Genomic DNA, 16,416 nt, shown 5'->3' with positions numbered 1-16,416 from the left:
AGAGGCGTGGGCAGTGTGTGTAACGGGGGGTGGGGCTGGGGTGCTGATGGGGAGCCCCGAAAGGGGTTGCCCGGCCGAACGGTCAGTTGCCGAGAGTCCTTCCGCACGAGGATGTGCAAAAGGGACGGTGAGTGTCTGCGTCTGCCATTCGCCACCCCCCCATGTACGCCCCTCCCTTTCCCCACCAGCAAGTAGCTGCACTTTTTAATGTGCTGAAGCTGACGATGCGTCGCCCAAAAGAGCGCAATTATATTTCCGCTCTCTATCCCTGTGATTCTCCATTTGCTGCTGTACATACAGCTGCGTACGTGTGGCCCATGTCATTAATGACAAGTTTAATTTACATTCGCGAGCTTCTTTTTTCACTGTTGCACACTGGTGCTGCGCTTGCAGTTGGCAACAGTGGAGCCGCCCAGAAGACCACAAGCGAAGCGACCCAGCCAAGCAACCCACCACCCACCACCCACCAAACCCGCTGAACCGAGCGCAAATTGCATTTTTCGGTTGCATTCTTTTCCATGCCATTTCACTTAATTTTATTGCAGCTGCTGCGTATATTTTTCTGTCTCTGCGCGTTTTTTGCCATGTCATTGAATGTAGTTTCCAGAGTCTAGAGCAAACGTGACATGTCATTAATGGGGGCGGGGGCGGTTTTTGTTTATAACATCAGAATTAATTGTAAGTCGGCGGTGTTCTTTTGCACAGCCGAAGGTTTCTTCTGCCGTCTAAACCAAGGTGATCACGAGTCGCCTCTTGGTTGAACCTGATTCAAATAGTTGTGTATAATCCTGTCACACGTGAGTCCTTCACGTTCATCGGTAAAAACGTTCGCTCCGTTTCAGCCAGCTCTAATTATCCCTTCAACTTGTTCAAGAGCGCTCCCATGAATATTCAAAACAAACATTCCGCTTGACACATCCACATCCACATCCACATCCATGCGAATCAGCCTCAGCTGCCACGCAAGCGAAAGTCGTGAAAGGCAGCAACTAGAACGGCTATATTGGTGCCAAATTCCAAGAGGGGGGACGACAGCAGATGAGAGCTCCCATGAGCGGAGTGGATGGTCCGGTGCCTCCTCTCCACCTAATTGGGATGGAGGGCTTTCGCCGGCCTTGGCTGGGTGGCAGAGTGGGTGCTTAGTTACAAAGATACTAAGATACATGGATGGCTGAATGAAAAGATGAATGTATGCATATGCATTCACTTAGAGCAACTGGGCCGGAAGTTTGGTTTCCAAAAAGGTTTTGGAGTATTTAAGGAGCTCCTCACATGCTGGGGGCTAAAAGGAGTAGGGGTTCAGTTGATTGACTGAGTCCGTATTTACCGAGAAGGATTTATAAAGAGGCTCCGCGTTGATAAAACAAGAGGCAGAGAAACCCTTCACTCTCTCCTACCACCACCAACCACGCCCACGTCGACGGGCACACTCTCAGGTTAAACAACAGAAGATGGAAAAACTTATTTCTTGTTTGCCTTATTTTATTTAAAATAAACGACACAAAATATGGCGGGGTCGAGGGTTGGCCAATGCATGTCAACAGCCTATCGCGAGGCAGCACGGGGCGTATGCGTAATATTTTCATACGCCCGTACTGAGATCGCCCGGTCGTCTTTCTCTGAACGGGTGGCAGGGGACGGAGACGGGGACGGGGCTGGGATTGGGATTGGGATTGGAACTGGCGTTTCCTCTCAGGGTGGGCAAAAATGGAAGTGGGGGTGGTGGGAAGGGTGCTGCCATTATTCACACGGCGTTGTTGTCGTTAGTTGCCATGCAATAAACATTTCGCCATCGTACGGAGGTTCGGGGGTGCAGGTTTGGAGCGGAGTTCGGATGGTTGCAATGGCTTAAAAGCGAAGAGAATAGATGAGGCCTTTAAGCAACTAGTATCAGGTCGAAGCCACAACACTCTTAGTATAAGTATTAGTATCTTAGTTTTAGCGAGTTAAATGCAAATATGAATATAAATGAAATGCCATTCTTTTCATGTATGCATATTCCTTTAAAAAAATTGCACTTAGCATTTGCACATTCATACTGATTCCAACCTTGCACCCCCTCCTGCTCACACAGGAACTCTGTTTTTCTTCCCGTCTACGTAAAAATGGAAACAGTGCAAAAGAGCTTGGGGCATGCGGCATTGCTCCGAGGACAATGCAGCCAGACTCTAACCAACTCCAACGTTAACTTGCAGACTGCCGACCAAAGGGGCGTTGCGGGGGCGCAGGAAAGGCAGCTATAACATTTGAAACATGCAACTGCATTTAAATGCAGGGGAGACTTTGTTTGCAGCCCGTTTCATTTGATTTACTGTCGGAAGTGGGTTGCATTGCGGTCTTCGATGGGACCACAAATTTGGCTGTAATTCAGATCAGCTAATTGATGTACTTGAGACCGAATTTGGCACAATTTTAGCCACTTGCGATGTCTCGATGTGGCATGCATATTTTCCATTTAAACTATCTTTTGTTTGGTTTCTGTCTGAAAAAACTTTTCAGCTCGTAAAAACTTGTTTCTCGGAGCAGGGGAAAATTCAACGAAGGGAAGACTCAACCTCGTATCCCGCAGTTTTCACTTTTAAGGAAATCTAACGAGGCAGAAAATGCGATAAAGTTTATTAAGAAAGGCTATAGACTTTTCAGAGGCAGTGGCTGGAAAGGATAAATACATAAAACAAGAATATATTTTTAAAAACTCTCACTTGTATGCAAATATTGCAGGCTCAAACAAATACTCAACATGCCTAGTTGACTTTGAATTTGACACACTCCCCGGAACGGCCCTCAAAAGTTGCCACAAGGCAAAATGCGCATACGCCGCGTTTGCCCAGCTTCAATTTATACAGCCACTAGAGCGGAGAGAACTATGTCAAAACTTATTTGTCCTCAACGATGTTTTTGGCACAACATCTGAAAGTGTTTGTTTCCGCTTTGGGAGTAGAAGTGGCAGTGGAGGGGAAGCAGAGTTCATGGAAATGTCTGAAACACTGGGAAGAAAGGTGCATTAATATTTTGAGATTCCGGTGAAACTAGATACTAAGGGTCGGCAAAAAAGTGTGCGACCCCCGGTCTCAACTAATCCTCTTACTTACAAAAAAGCCATTAAACGGTAAGACCCATGAGTCGGTCTGTAGAGGAGGGACTGGGGACTAAAGGGTAGCTAGTAGCTACTGTTTTGTGCGTTGAGAGGCTTTTGTTGGGTGCGTGCGGATTTTCACACTTTACGCATGGACTGATTAGCGGACCAACTTGCAACAAAGTAGCCTGGGCGGAGTGGAATTGCGCGGGCTGCATTTAGTGGCACCTGCCAACTGTACTTGCGGCTGTTGAGTCGGCCCTTTTCTTGACTACTTGCGGCACCTAAGCTGTTGGCCGTTCGCTGCTTCCCTAGATTTAAACATATTTCGCTAAATTGCATTTTTGCAGTCATTTAAGGTAATTGCATTAGACTCGTTTGACATGTTGCTTTGGGTCCAAAGCGGCGTGAGGCACAGTGGCAGTGGGAGGGAAAACACCCATGGAGAACTATGAACCAATCCGGACCTCATGGAAAATAAATGAGGGGGTGCATAAAGACAAATTCATTTTATTGAAATACGTAACCAAAGCCAAGCTGGGATAAACTATAGTGGTAACTCAATTGCAAAGTAAACAACTTAAAATAATTATATGTGTATGAATCCTTCAACGTATGTAGATATAGGTTTTTATCTTGGTTTTAATTTCTTATGCGTGCATATTTATATTTTTTAAGCTGCCTTACAAACTTCAGGCAAAAGCTATCCTTGCCCTTGAGAGCCTTATAACTAATGATTAAAAATGACATTAAAATCAATAATGACAGAACTGTGGGTTCTCCTTCCCTCTAGTCCTTTTACGGACTCAATTTGATTTACTTCAACATGGTTGCGAATCCCGCCGCGCTCTTTTCGCCGCTTCTGTTTATCAAGTCGGAAAGGTAAACAAAATCAAATCGATAGGTTACTGAACCAAAAGGCACGGCGAAAAGATTCGCAAAGCAAAACAGCTGAATGCATTGGCAAACGAAGAGATGAAGGGTAGCAGGAATCTTGGCAACAATGCAATAAAAACTGCTAAATTTAAACTACACACCGCACACCAGATGCACAAACAGAGAGAAAAGAGCAAGAAAAGCGCATCTGAGAGATACAATTGTATCTGTCGTTTATTCTTGGCCATCTCAAGGAAAGTTGCCATCTTGGGCTTTGGGCATTTTTCGTTCTCTTTCGTAATGACATTTTGAATGCATTTTTTCGAGCAGCATAAAAAATAACTTGTAATATTTCGTGTTTTTCGCTTTCTGCAGCGATGCAAAAACCTTAAAATAGAGCAAAACGCAATCGAAAGTAAATAACCAGCAAAAAATGCAAAATACACGATGTCAGCACCGAATACGTATGTACTTATAAATGTATCGCGGGAAGGGGTACTAGTATATCTGCTCGATTTGTTTCTGTTGTTTATAGAGAAAACAAAAAGAGCGCTGTTTATTTATACAATAATGCATACACATCATACAATACTTTACTTTTTATGTGAACACGCCCCTGCTTCGCTCCCCTCCCCCGCAACGCCACACCTGTCAGTCGCAGTCGCTGGGAAGCCGCTTTTAACCCGGAAAGCTGCGAAATCCAATGAGTATTGCAATTTCTGGAACGATATGTGCCTGCAATCTGAATCTGGAGAATCGTAGGTTAAGTTCCATATTCGAATTGCCAGAGTTGGTCAGCAGGTCCTAAGGTTTATCCGGTTTTGCGAGGGCATCATCCGGTCGAATAGGTTAAAATCAATTTCTTAAAGCGTAATCCTATAGATACGTATGTATGTAATTGCTGATATTTTTTCTAGTTTATGTAAGTTACCTCCAACTATGGCCGGATATTATATGCTAATGATATATCAACTGGCTTCTTCTTTATAGGAAAAAAGCTATTAGTATAAGCATGACTAATATTTTAATCTTTTAATGTTAAAACGAAAATTGGATATTTTTGTTTCGAGATTAGGAAGACAAGCTAACTACAAGCTGGAGCGACTTTTCCAAAGCCACACATTTTACAGGAAATTCCATCAAAATCTGGCTATGGGAATTTATCAGCCTTAATCTTAGATTATACTTTTCAAATTTGTATGCTTTTTCATTCGAACTATATAGGTTTTCTGAGACTCGGTATGCAATTTTTTATTTTTTTGTTAATTTTTTGCTACCTTGTTCTTTTTTACTTTACTGCGTAGACTGCAGTCCTCAGTGACGTGGTAAATCAGGGCCAACGATTCTAGGGTGGAGTAATATGTATATTTTATAGGTACATTTTGTTATAGGTGAATTTTGTAAACAATGTAACTATATTTAATTTGTGGGCTCAATAATCTATAGTGGGAACTAAAATTATTAAAGTTTCCATGCATAGTATATATGTACATTATTAATATGTACATAAATATATGTACATACATATGTACATCAAGTCCAAGCACATTTTAAGTTTAGGAAGCGAAGCTGATCCTGAGTTGATTTGTTTATAAGGTGCAACACTTTCCTTAATTGCAGCCCCACCTTAAAATAAAATAAATATGTTGTTGGTTAGAGAGAGTTTTTAGTGCAGTCATGCTTCTAAGCCTGAAGTTCAAAATTTTTCGTTTGATAAAGATGTGTTAAATACATACATATGTATATGTACATACATTTTCATCTGCACATATCTATATAATTGGGCACCACACGATGTTTTGGGACATTATGTTTTGCTAATACAGAAAATAAAAAGTGCATCAAGTTCGAGATTATTAGAAATTATGGCGGCAGAGAAGGACTGCAACGCCGGCTGCGACTGCGGCTTCGCTGCTCCAACTCTTGGAAAATGACAATAGAGCCAAAGAGCGAGCTTTTCGAGAGACTGCACGAACACCAAGGCGGTTGTGTAAGACGCGCTGAACCCACACTCACGCAGGCTCACTCGCCGGCAAAAAGTTGAAAAAATTCGCAAATGTTTTGGCTAAAAAAGCTTAGAGAGGCTCTCCGAGATGGGGCCCCTGTCCTCTCACGGTTGGCGACTCCCATTCTAAATACGCGCTATGCTCCCGCACACCCAAACAGGCACATGAACAGGCACAGAGACAGTGAAAGAGAAAGAGTAAGAGGCAAGACACAGACACACAACGCCAGCAGACGAGAAGTCGTTCAGACGACGAGGCATCGCTGAGAGGCGAGTCAAGTTGAGTCGCATTGAGTCGCGTTGAGTCTCGTTTCGGGTTCGGACTCAGAGTCGCGTTGGCTTCGCGTTCGGTTTGTTATTTTTTGGCATTTTGTTCGATTTTTCGTGCCGACATCTAATAAAAAAGCTGTACACAGAGTACGTACATGTGCGGAGAGCGCTCCCGTCGAGAACTTGTGAAGCAGCCATCAAAAATAACTAAAAATGTCGTCGGCCAGCGACATAAGCCGAAATAAAACGCAAAAGTGCACAGAAAACAATCGCCAGGAGGGCAAGTGTTGAATAAACATCGCTTAATTTACGTGCAGTGCAACACTGCGTATACGCAACGTCGCCCTCAGAGGGGGAAATGAAAAGAGGAAGCAGAAGACTGGGGTCCAACGCGCAAACAGAAGTTTGATGAAGAACCGCCAAATCAAAAGTGTACAGGCCCTTTGGAATTGCAACAAAAGCCACTGAGCAGATTCGCAATCAATTTCGCGATCGTCTGCAGTTTGCTATTTGCAACATTGCAACTGAAACTGCAACTGCAGCTGCGTATCTGTGTGTATCTGCCACGCTGCTGCACTGGTAGAGGTATCTATGCGAATTTCGGCTCGTTTCGGGGGTGTCTGTGTGAGCACGTGCGTCTGTGTGCGCTGCGACCTGCGCCTGTGTTCGCGGCCCGTTGCAATTTGCAATTTTTCGCCCCTACTTCCTCTGGCTCCCTCGTTCCGAGCTTCGACAAGTCGTGCCATTGCCTGCCGCAATCAGCATTTTGAGGTTAGTGTCTTTATACCCTGTATACATACTAATACAGTCGTTGGGTCACATATGTATACACTCACCGTCACAGTATGTCAAACCCCCAGAGGTACTGGATGATTTTTGGGTGCTCTTAGCCATGGGCACGAGTCTAGATGCAGTGAGCAGAACTGGAATAGTCAGTTTTCATGTGGGAGGCGACGTAACTCCGAAGATCCTGGCCCGCGCTATTGTTAATATTGGAGACGCCACGTAATTATGATTATCCAGATGGAACAAGCAGTTTCAAACCCCGATTTCGGTAGCCGAACCAATTAAGATTCTACCGAATGGGGGGATGCACCCAGAAAAGAAAGCCAAAGAGCAGAGCTTGCGAAAAATGAATGAAAACTTACTAAAAGTTTAAAGATACACAACTAAAAATGTTTGCGCGTAAATCATGTTGACGAATGCAAAGGAAATTCGCCGGGGGTAGGAATGAAGGGGCGCGGAAGGGGCACACACCAAACACAAAACGGCACTAATGAGCAGAGAAGCCCAAAGCAGAAGCGCAAAACTAAAGGCGAGAGCAACAACAAAAATTGCCACAAATCATTTGCAATTTTTATTTGCTTTTTTGCTCTCCGATTTTTTGCGAAATTCTCCCTGGGGCTGAATTCATTTATATTTTTGGTGCCTGGGTTGCGCCAGTGTGTGAGCAGTGTCGGTGGGGGTATTGGGGGCGGGCCAAAAGAGAAGCACATTTGTGTGTGTGTTTCCGCCAGTGTGTGCGAATGTCAGGCCATAAAAGAATATGATGAATTATAAGCAAAAACGGTTTTCGCACAAAAACTAAAATCCACAAAATGTTTAACAATAAAACAAGCAAAATCACTTAATTGTATGTTCGTGTGTGTCTGTCTTGGTTGTACTTTTTTTGTAGTCTTTTCGTTTTTCGGCTTGTGTATCTAACAGATGTGTACATCTCCAACTCCTAATGCATGTGTGGCGTGCTGTGAAACTCAGATCTGCGATGATTTCGTTGCCGGTTGAATGTCGGTTGTCACACAACAGAGCTGCTCTGTTGGGCGCCAATTAAATGCATGAGTATGTGCCACAGTCGAGGTATTGCATTGCGAATCTCCACGTACCCTTTTCAGGGCTGGAAGCTATCACGGGATATTAATCCGCATTGGAGAACTGCCATAGCATTTGGAGCGCTTATCTGAATTGCTATGTTCAATTATTTTGGTGTGCAAAAAAAAACAAGCTACGCAGATAACCTAAAGCTGCTAAGTTTTTCGCACAACGCTCTCCAAAACAAAAAATAGACAAAAATGCCCATTCTGCTGTTTTCGTGAGTCACTTTTTGCCTTATTTTTCTTTTTGCCTTTATTTACTCTCACATCTGTATACCTGTCGCTGTAGTTACGTGCTCCCGCTCTCAATTCGCTGTGCACTCTCTCCCCCGCATTTCCCGCACCCACCCATCGCCGATGTGGATCTCTCTCTTCGTCATTTCTGTGTGTGTGGAGGTATCGCTGGCAGAGCTTTTGTACATTGAATTAGATAGCTGCACAAATTACGCCAAAATGCTTTGCCGCTCATTTTTTGTGGCTGTTGGTGCAGCAACAAGCGTTAGACTTTTGACAATTTGTGTACTCTGCTTAATTCTGTTCATTGCCTTAACCTTGAAGTAGTTTCAATTTCGGGATTTGGAACAAAGGTTTCCTATTGTAAATATATATGTACATACGCACACGCCTTTTGGAAACCACTGAAGCGGTGCTTTAATTAAATACTTAAATTTTAAAGCGAATATAGATTTTCATACGGTAAAGATTAGAAAAATTAGTAACAAAACATTTCATTTTAAAAATTTGGAAGGTAAATCTAATCTATAAAGTTTAAAGCTTTTCACTTCGCAAATAATTCCAGTTCTAATTAATGATAAAAACACGATTGCAGAGGGAAGTACTAAAGCGTTCATTCTAACTTTAAAGTCTAATGTTGTTGTTACGTTACATCGTGTATAAAACCACAATTTCTATTTAATTGTATCTATTTAATTGAAGCCTTATTTTTGCATTTTCATTTGCGTTTTTATAGATATGCCAAAAGACGATAAAATTTAAAAAGTTATTTGAACTTGAAAACTTGCATTCCCACCTTCTAAGTAAAGGGTATTTGGTAGTCGAAAAACTCGAATATAAGAGTAAAAATTAGTTGTTTTACAGCATTTTCAACTGTTCAAGATCTTGAGGGCCAATTGGCGTAGTAGGCATATGCGTATAATAAGTGTGAAGCCAAGCCAAACGCGATGCAGTCTCAGCGAGTAATGGGAGCAAAGCTGGGCGGGCAATTGCGGGCAAACTCCACCTTCTTCACACCTGACGGCCTAAGCTCAAGACACACGCTGCAGCAAACGGATATTCACACTGCACAATAGTGCAATGCCAATGCACATGACGGAGACACGAGTGCAACTCTGCTAGCTTCTCCATTGGCAATCAGCTGCGGCGCCATTGGCTGCCTCGCTGTTGGACGCCATTCAAATATAAATAGAAACTGAAATATCATTCTCCCCCTTAAGCGGGCCACGTCTTGTGGGTGGGGCAGCTGCTGCAGCTGGAGACGGGCTCGTTGACAACTTTCACTTGCAGCGTAGCCTGAGCCAGAAATTTCGCTGGCGATAAGTGGTCGAAAAATGGAGTACACAAGTACTTAGCGTCGATCTTCAATTCCTCGAACTTTCCTCCTATAAAGATGCACAAATCAAACTAGATTTATTTGGTTGGAAATACATCTACAACGAATATGTAAGGACTTGAATTGGAGGTGGAGAAGTATTTTGATTGATTCTGAAAAGCTAATTATAATCACAATACTTTAAACAAATCTATTTAAAATGTTTTGCACGTGGAAATTCGGGTTGTGCAAGTAAGAACTTTTTTTTTTTAGATCACATAATTAAATAAAAAGTTATTCAAATTTTAAGAGTTACACGAACAAGAAGGTCAGCATCAGTAGTAGTTATTTCAATGCGAGATATCATACTATCATGCCACAATTTCTAGGAATTTTTCATCAACTCTTCAAAAAGGGGTGTTATTGGCTCTATTCTATTACTATATGTAATATATTTTATTTATTTATTGTACGCTGTATGCTTAACTTGTAAAACTAAGATACAATGCCTTAGTTCATCACGCAGTGTCGGTGCGTGACATGTCGAACGTGACATATAGATGATCTATACAAATTTGCGCCTGAACTTCATTAATCAATTGAGGAGTACGAGCTATTTATATTGATAAAGGTATTAGATAAAAACAAGTTCATTAGAATGAGCGGCTCAAGTTGTAATTATATTACAACCACAACATTACAACATTACTACAAATATTAACTTAAAGTTGCGACGCAAACTCTGACCTTTAAACCCCTTTTCCTTTTATAAGAAGATACATTTAAAAATTCAGTAGTTATTAAATCTATACTTTTATATAGATAATAAAAACAATTATTCCTTAGTTTTTTCATTTTCCTCGAACTTCTGTGATATTAAATTGCTGGATAGACTTTTGCTTAACTGCGTACAAAGTTAAGATAGTGCAAAAACATCTAACTCTCAAATTTCCTTCTTTGAGCTGAATCCATGTGACTTACATATATATTCAGCCAAAAGTCCTTGGTAAATTACAGATCCAGAAAAAGCAACGCTATCTTCTAGACCTTTTTTATCAGTAGAGAACCGCTTGCAAGGCAGGAGAAGTGGGATGTGGGGGAAGGAGAATTCCGCCAACAAAACAAACAGTGCGAGCTTACAGATAGTGTGACGCGGAATCGAAATGAAAGGCGACCTGGGACGACAACGAACGCATAAATTGCAGATGCTGTTGCTCTGCCAATGGAGCGCAACAACTCACAAATAGCAGCGCGCGGCGGCGATGGCGAATATGTATGCACATACTTGTGCATCGCATGCATTTGACGCGAAGTGCAATCGCTGGAGAACCCAGTCCGACTGCCTTTTGGTCCCTGAGTACGTATGTACTCATCGCGAGTTCAAGGTAGCATGGTTCTGTCTGCGTCGCCTCCACTCGATAGCCGATTTCCGATGTTCGGTTTCCGATTCCTGGTTGGGACTGCTCCACATGGAGTTGGGTTAAGAGGCGTGTTCAATCGATGCATTGCTTTCTTCAGCAGCTTTAAATTGTCTTTCGAAAAAGTAAATACGCAAAATAAAATATTCAAAGCAAGAGAGAATGCTCTAGTCGAGTTCCCCTATTATCAAATAATCGTTACTCAGCTGGAAATGGAATATCGAACCAAAATCGATAGATTTTGGGAAATGAAATGAGAAGAAATGATAAGTGGAAATGTGAAGTCTGAGCTCAACTTGGGAATCAGTGAAGTTACTATTCGGAGGCGACTACTGAATGAAAATTTAAGTGCGAGGAGTCCACGAAAGGTTCCCCTACATAGCCCGAAGCATATTGAGGCAAGGCTAAGCTTCGCTAAAATCTACGTAAGTCTAGTGACAAATCTCCAAATGGCGTAATATCCTTTGGACAGTGGAACCAGTTCCAGTTACACGACAGTATGTGCGACAACCTCCAAACACGGAGTACCACCCAAAACACCCACTGAATACTTTCAATCATGGTGAACCTAAAATCCTGGTATGGGCTTGTTTTTTTTTACAATGGTATGAGTCCATAACATATTATTTATGGTATTATAGACCAATACGCATATGCAAATATACTTAGTGATGTCTTGCTGTCATATTCTGAATTAAATATGCCCTTAAAATGGACATTCAAATATGATAACGATCCGAAACGCAGAAGCACATCGGATAAGAATTGGTTCACCCAAAATAGAATAGATGTAATGCCGTGGCCAGCACCATCTTCCGATTTAAGCCCGATTGAAAACCTGTGGGGGGGACATTTAACAATATGTGTCGAAGAACTCCTCGACGTTGTGCAGGATGCGTGGGCAGAAATTCCCCCTAAATGTTGCCAGGATCCGGTAGACTCCATGCCGCCAGCTGAGCTGGTTAGGTTAAGGCTATCCAATCAAGTATTAGACCCAAATTAACACATTTAGTCAAGTTGAATTTTGTTACTATTTTTTCATAGCACTGCTATTTCAGTGAACACCAGAATTTCTGCCTATTATGTTGTTTTAATCTATATTTTCGAAACTATTGAAGAAATAAATGTGAAGCATTTGTTGAATTATTTGAAATTAAATACCTAATGATATTATAAAAAAATGTGCCCATTAAACTGTAAATCATAGGAATTTTGTATTATAAACTCGCTGGTGCCAAGCACTGCTATTTTTATGAACACAGCTGTATACTGTATATGGTCGAAAACGCATCCTTCTACCTGTTACATCCTTTTTGGACGAATCTAGTATACCCTTTTGCTATACGAGCAATGGGTTTAACTAAAGATTTAACTTGCTGTTACTATAACATGTCATATAAGCATCATTGATTTTAAATAGTCTTTAGTTCTCCGTCCGAATGAAGATCGAAATCTGTGCAATTAAAAAAGTTATTGCGTTTTAACGTCTGCTCTAAGACCCACAATCAACTCCCTTTATTGTTGTTCGATTATTCCCATAGAATATATGTATTATATAGAAAAATTTTAATATTGTAGAAAGAAAGTTTCATGCTGATTTTAATAAAACTACTTGCGTAACGATACATAAGATCGAACTTTTTAGCTTGATTTTTGTTTTACCTAGTTAGTCGCCAGTTGGTTCTGGATTTCCTCTAGCGCCCTAATATAAAACAATTTTTTTGGCTATAGAACATTCACACATTCGTATGGAATGTCCCAAATGGGGCATGGTGGATGTGGATCAGCGAACAGGCACCATCCGGGCCATGGGGGTATAAGTGTATGTCTGTGCCCTACCCGCGTCTGGGAAGTGCCTGTGTTGTGCGAGGCGCACGCTCTACAAGACCTTGATCCCGCATTAAAAAGTTGGCACGTCGTCGTCATCGTCGTTAAACAACAAAAATAACGCGGCACAAAGATAAAACCGAACCGAAACCAAAAACGAAAGGCAGGAGGGCCAAGGAGACAAGTGAGTCAAGACAGACCGGCGAGGCAAGACAACAAAGAAGGAAACATGTGGACAGTCGCTTTGTGGGTCGCCAGGCGGTACTGGGGGAATTTTAATGGCGGGAGGAACTCGCCTGGCTCTCATGCGGTGTCCATTTATGCGCCACTCCTCCCAATCAGCCGTTGATGATCTTCATTGTTTTTAATTTGCCAGACATTTTTGCTAATGTCGTCGGCCTTTTCACTTTTTGTGGGCTTGAAGTGAAGTTGGGATTTGGATGGATGTGTTTTGCATAGCATCCTACGAGTAGTTGGGTCTTCTATTGGCCTTTAATGGGGATTGTTGAACCATTGAACCAACCAACTCGATACATCCTTGAATAATTACCTCTTATCTTTCAGTTGAACCAAAGGAAAATCGCATCAATTAAAGCATATTTGAAACCAATTTTAAGCCAACCAAGGAGAGGGTGACATTTTATTTAAAAGGAAAAAGCAAACGTATCGGCTTTCGGTGGGCGAAAGAGCCAACTAGACAAAGAAGTTTATAAACGTAAATAAATAAATGAAACACTTAAGAAGAAAGGAATTTAAAATTTAATCAACATGAAAAGAAACAAATAACCAGCAGAGACCACAGTGGCGAAAAGCCCAGCACAGCCAAGAGAGCCAAGAAGCCCCTTAATAATGTGCATCAAAAGCCAATAAAAGGACACTTTGCAATTGCTTAAAACGTCATAAGAGTCAAAGGTCACAACAAATAAAAGCCCGAGAGAGCAGAAGCCCTTCCTTGACCACTTACCAACTGAACAGGGAACCAGCAGCAATGGCCATCAACTTTTCGGCTTCCTTTGCGGCTTGCATAGCAGCCGGACTGAAGGTGCCGCGCCAGATAATGTACTGCATCACCCAGGACACGGGCCAGCCATACGTGCTCTACAAGGACTCGCAGGACGCTGAACGGAACCCCGGTGCCATAGGTGCCAGTCCCGCCCAGTGGGGCAGCGAGATGTACCCCAACATCCAGCAACAGGCCCAGCAGCACCTAACCGCCCAGCAGCAGCAACAGCAGCAGCAGCAGAACGCGGCGCAAGCAGCGGCCCAGGCGGCAGCTGTGGCAGCGGCAGCGGGACAGCCGCAAAGTCCGCCGGGAGGCGGACAGGAGGCCCGCGACAACGGCAGCGGCGATGGCCGCCAGCAGCAGGTGTCGCCCTCCTCGAGTCCGTACCCTTCGGTCCAGCAGCAGCAGAGGGCAAACGGGGCAGGCGACGAGGACCCCATGAACCACCAGGTGAGCTGCTCTTCGAGTTGCAGTTTTGAGCAACGCTCCGACTAAGTCCTTTCAACTTCTTACAGCTCGCCAACCAGCAGAACACCGCTCCCAATCAAAACCAAAGCAGCAATGACCCCCAGCACTCGGGCTCCAACGCGGGCGAGTCGGGCAACCCGCATGTCCAGCAGAACGGCGGACCGCAAAGTGACCCCGGCAACAGTTTTCAAACACCGGACTATTATGCCCCCCGCCACGCGGCACCGCAAGGGGGGATGCTGGCACCGCCTGGCTTCCCACCGCTTCATTATCTTAACAAGGGCGTTTTGCCAATGGAACAGTCTGGCGGAGGCGGCGGGGCCGGAGGCGGAGAAGCCTACGCGCTTCCCGAAATGCTGCCGGCGCAGCAGAACGGTCAGCAGAACGCCGGACCAGCGAACACCAATGCCAATGAAGGCGGTGCGGGAGCCAACGGGAGCGGAGGAGTAGGCGGTGCGACGGGAGCGAGTGTGGGAGTGGGATCGGTGGGCGTGACGAGCGGCGGCAGGACGGGCAACGGACCAGGACGCCCGCACAAGAACAAGCCACACAGCGACCTGCGGCTCTTCAAGTGCCTCACCTGCGGCAAGGACTTCAAGCAGAAGAGCACGTTGCTGCAGCACGACCGCATCCACACGGACGCACGGCCCTTCCCGTGCTCCGAGTGCGGCAAGCGCTTTCGCCAGCAGTCGCACCTTACGCAGCATCTGCGCATCCACGCCAACGAAAAGCCCTTCACCTGCCCATACTGCTCGCGCAGCTTTCGGCAGCGCGCCATTCTCAATCAGCACATACGCATCCATTCGGGTGAGAAGCCCTTCGCCTGCCCCGAGTGCGGCAAGCACTTTCGCCAGAAAGCCATCCTCAATCAGCATGTGCGCACCCACCAAGGCGAGCGACAGATACAGATAACTTACATACCGATGCAGATGCAGATACAGATTCGAATAGTTTATCAGATAGGAGTAGTGCTAGATCAGACCCCGGTTAGCCAGCTGGTCCACAAGCTTGGCTTATCTCATCCCTTTTGGCAACCGATTTCCCTGCAAAATTCTGTTCCCTCTGCAATGGAGCGAACTTTTGGTCGAATATCGAAATTGTCCCTATTGAAATACCTATTTGGCTCGCCGACTGGCTGAGCGCAAAGACGGAAAGCAACCGTATTTCGAGGCAGCTTGCTTAATAATTTAAGTAAGGAGAGCAAGGATGCAACTTTTCCATCGCCTCAGCCAATCGGCAGCCAAAAAATTCCGTTATTAACTTGAAAGCTAGGCAGTTTTTTCGAAAATTTGTATCTCGGCTGCGCGCCAAGTTTAAGCGCTGCTAACAGTAGCCTCTTTCGCTTGATTACTTCCATGTGACATTGCGGATCAACACGTCCCCTCAACAGACGTCTCGCCACACCTTATTTTCAAGAACGGGCCGCACCCGACCCTGTGGCCCTCGGATGTACCCTTCCCTGGCGAGGACAACGACACTAAGGGCGATATCGCCGGCACGGGCGGCGGCTACCACGACGAGGACTCCCAGGGAACGCCGGATGGCAGCGGTGGCATGCACTACCCCTCCTACTTCAAGGACGGCAAGGGTGAGTACTTCTGTGAGGCGTGTTTGGAGGCGGCTACCTTCTAATCAGATCCTCGTACAGGCCAAAAGATACTGCCCGAGGTGCTGCAGCATATCGGCGTGAGACCGGCAAACATGCCGCTCTACGTGCGGTGCCCCATCTGCGACAAGGAGTTTAAGCAGAAGACGACGCTGCTGCAACACGGCTGCATCCACATCGAGTCGCGGCCGTACCCCTGTCCGGAGTGCGGGAAGCGCTTCCGGCAGCAGTCGCATCTGACGCAGCACCTGCGCATTCACACCAACGAGAAGCCCTTCGGCTGCATGTACTGTCCGCGCTTCTTCCGCCAGCGGACCATCCTCAATCAGCACTTGCGCATCCACACCGGCGAGAAGCCGTACAAGTGTGGTCAGTGCGGCAAGGACTTCCGGCAGAAGGCCATCCTGGACCAGCACACGCGTACCCACCAGGTAGTTGTAGCCTGGC

General features: G+C 44.7%; 1 protein-coding gene across 5 annotated transcripts in view; it reads left to right on the top strand.

Moving 5' to 3' along the window:
* The window catches only part of LOC6739146 (zinc finger protein 768), a 30,268-nt gene that overhangs the window by 4,390 nt on the left and 9,462 nt on the right, over positions 1-16,416 (top strand). The window contains exons 3-6 of one of the 5 annotated variants that reach the window (XM_039294209.2): positions 13,457-14,345; positions 14,411-15,170; positions 15,754-15,951; positions 16,012-16,400. In XM_039294209.2, coding sequence (XP_039150143.1) covers positions 13,881-14,345; positions 14,411-15,170; positions 15,754-15,951; positions 16,012-16,400 — 1,812 coding nt within the window. In that variant the 5' untranslated portion in view covers positions 13,457-13,880. Of the gene's footprint in view, positions 1-13,456; positions 14,346-14,410; positions 15,255-15,753; positions 15,952-15,999; positions 16,404-16,416 lie in introns of all 5 variants that reach the window. The other 4 variants (XM_039294207.2, XM_039294206.2, XM_039294205.2 and 1 more) reach the window with 4 other exon arrangements.

The sequence above is a fragment of the Drosophila simulans genome, chromosome 3L (assembly GCF_016746395.2).
Source record: "Drosophila simulans strain w501 chromosome 3L, Prin_Dsim_3.1, whole genome shotgun sequence".
Taxonomy (NCBI): Eukaryota; Metazoa; Arthropoda; class Insecta; order Diptera; family Drosophilidae; genus Drosophila; species Drosophila simulans.
The sequence above is the reverse complement of the archived record's forward strand: the minus strand, read 5'-3'. Positions and strand labels throughout refer to the sequence as shown.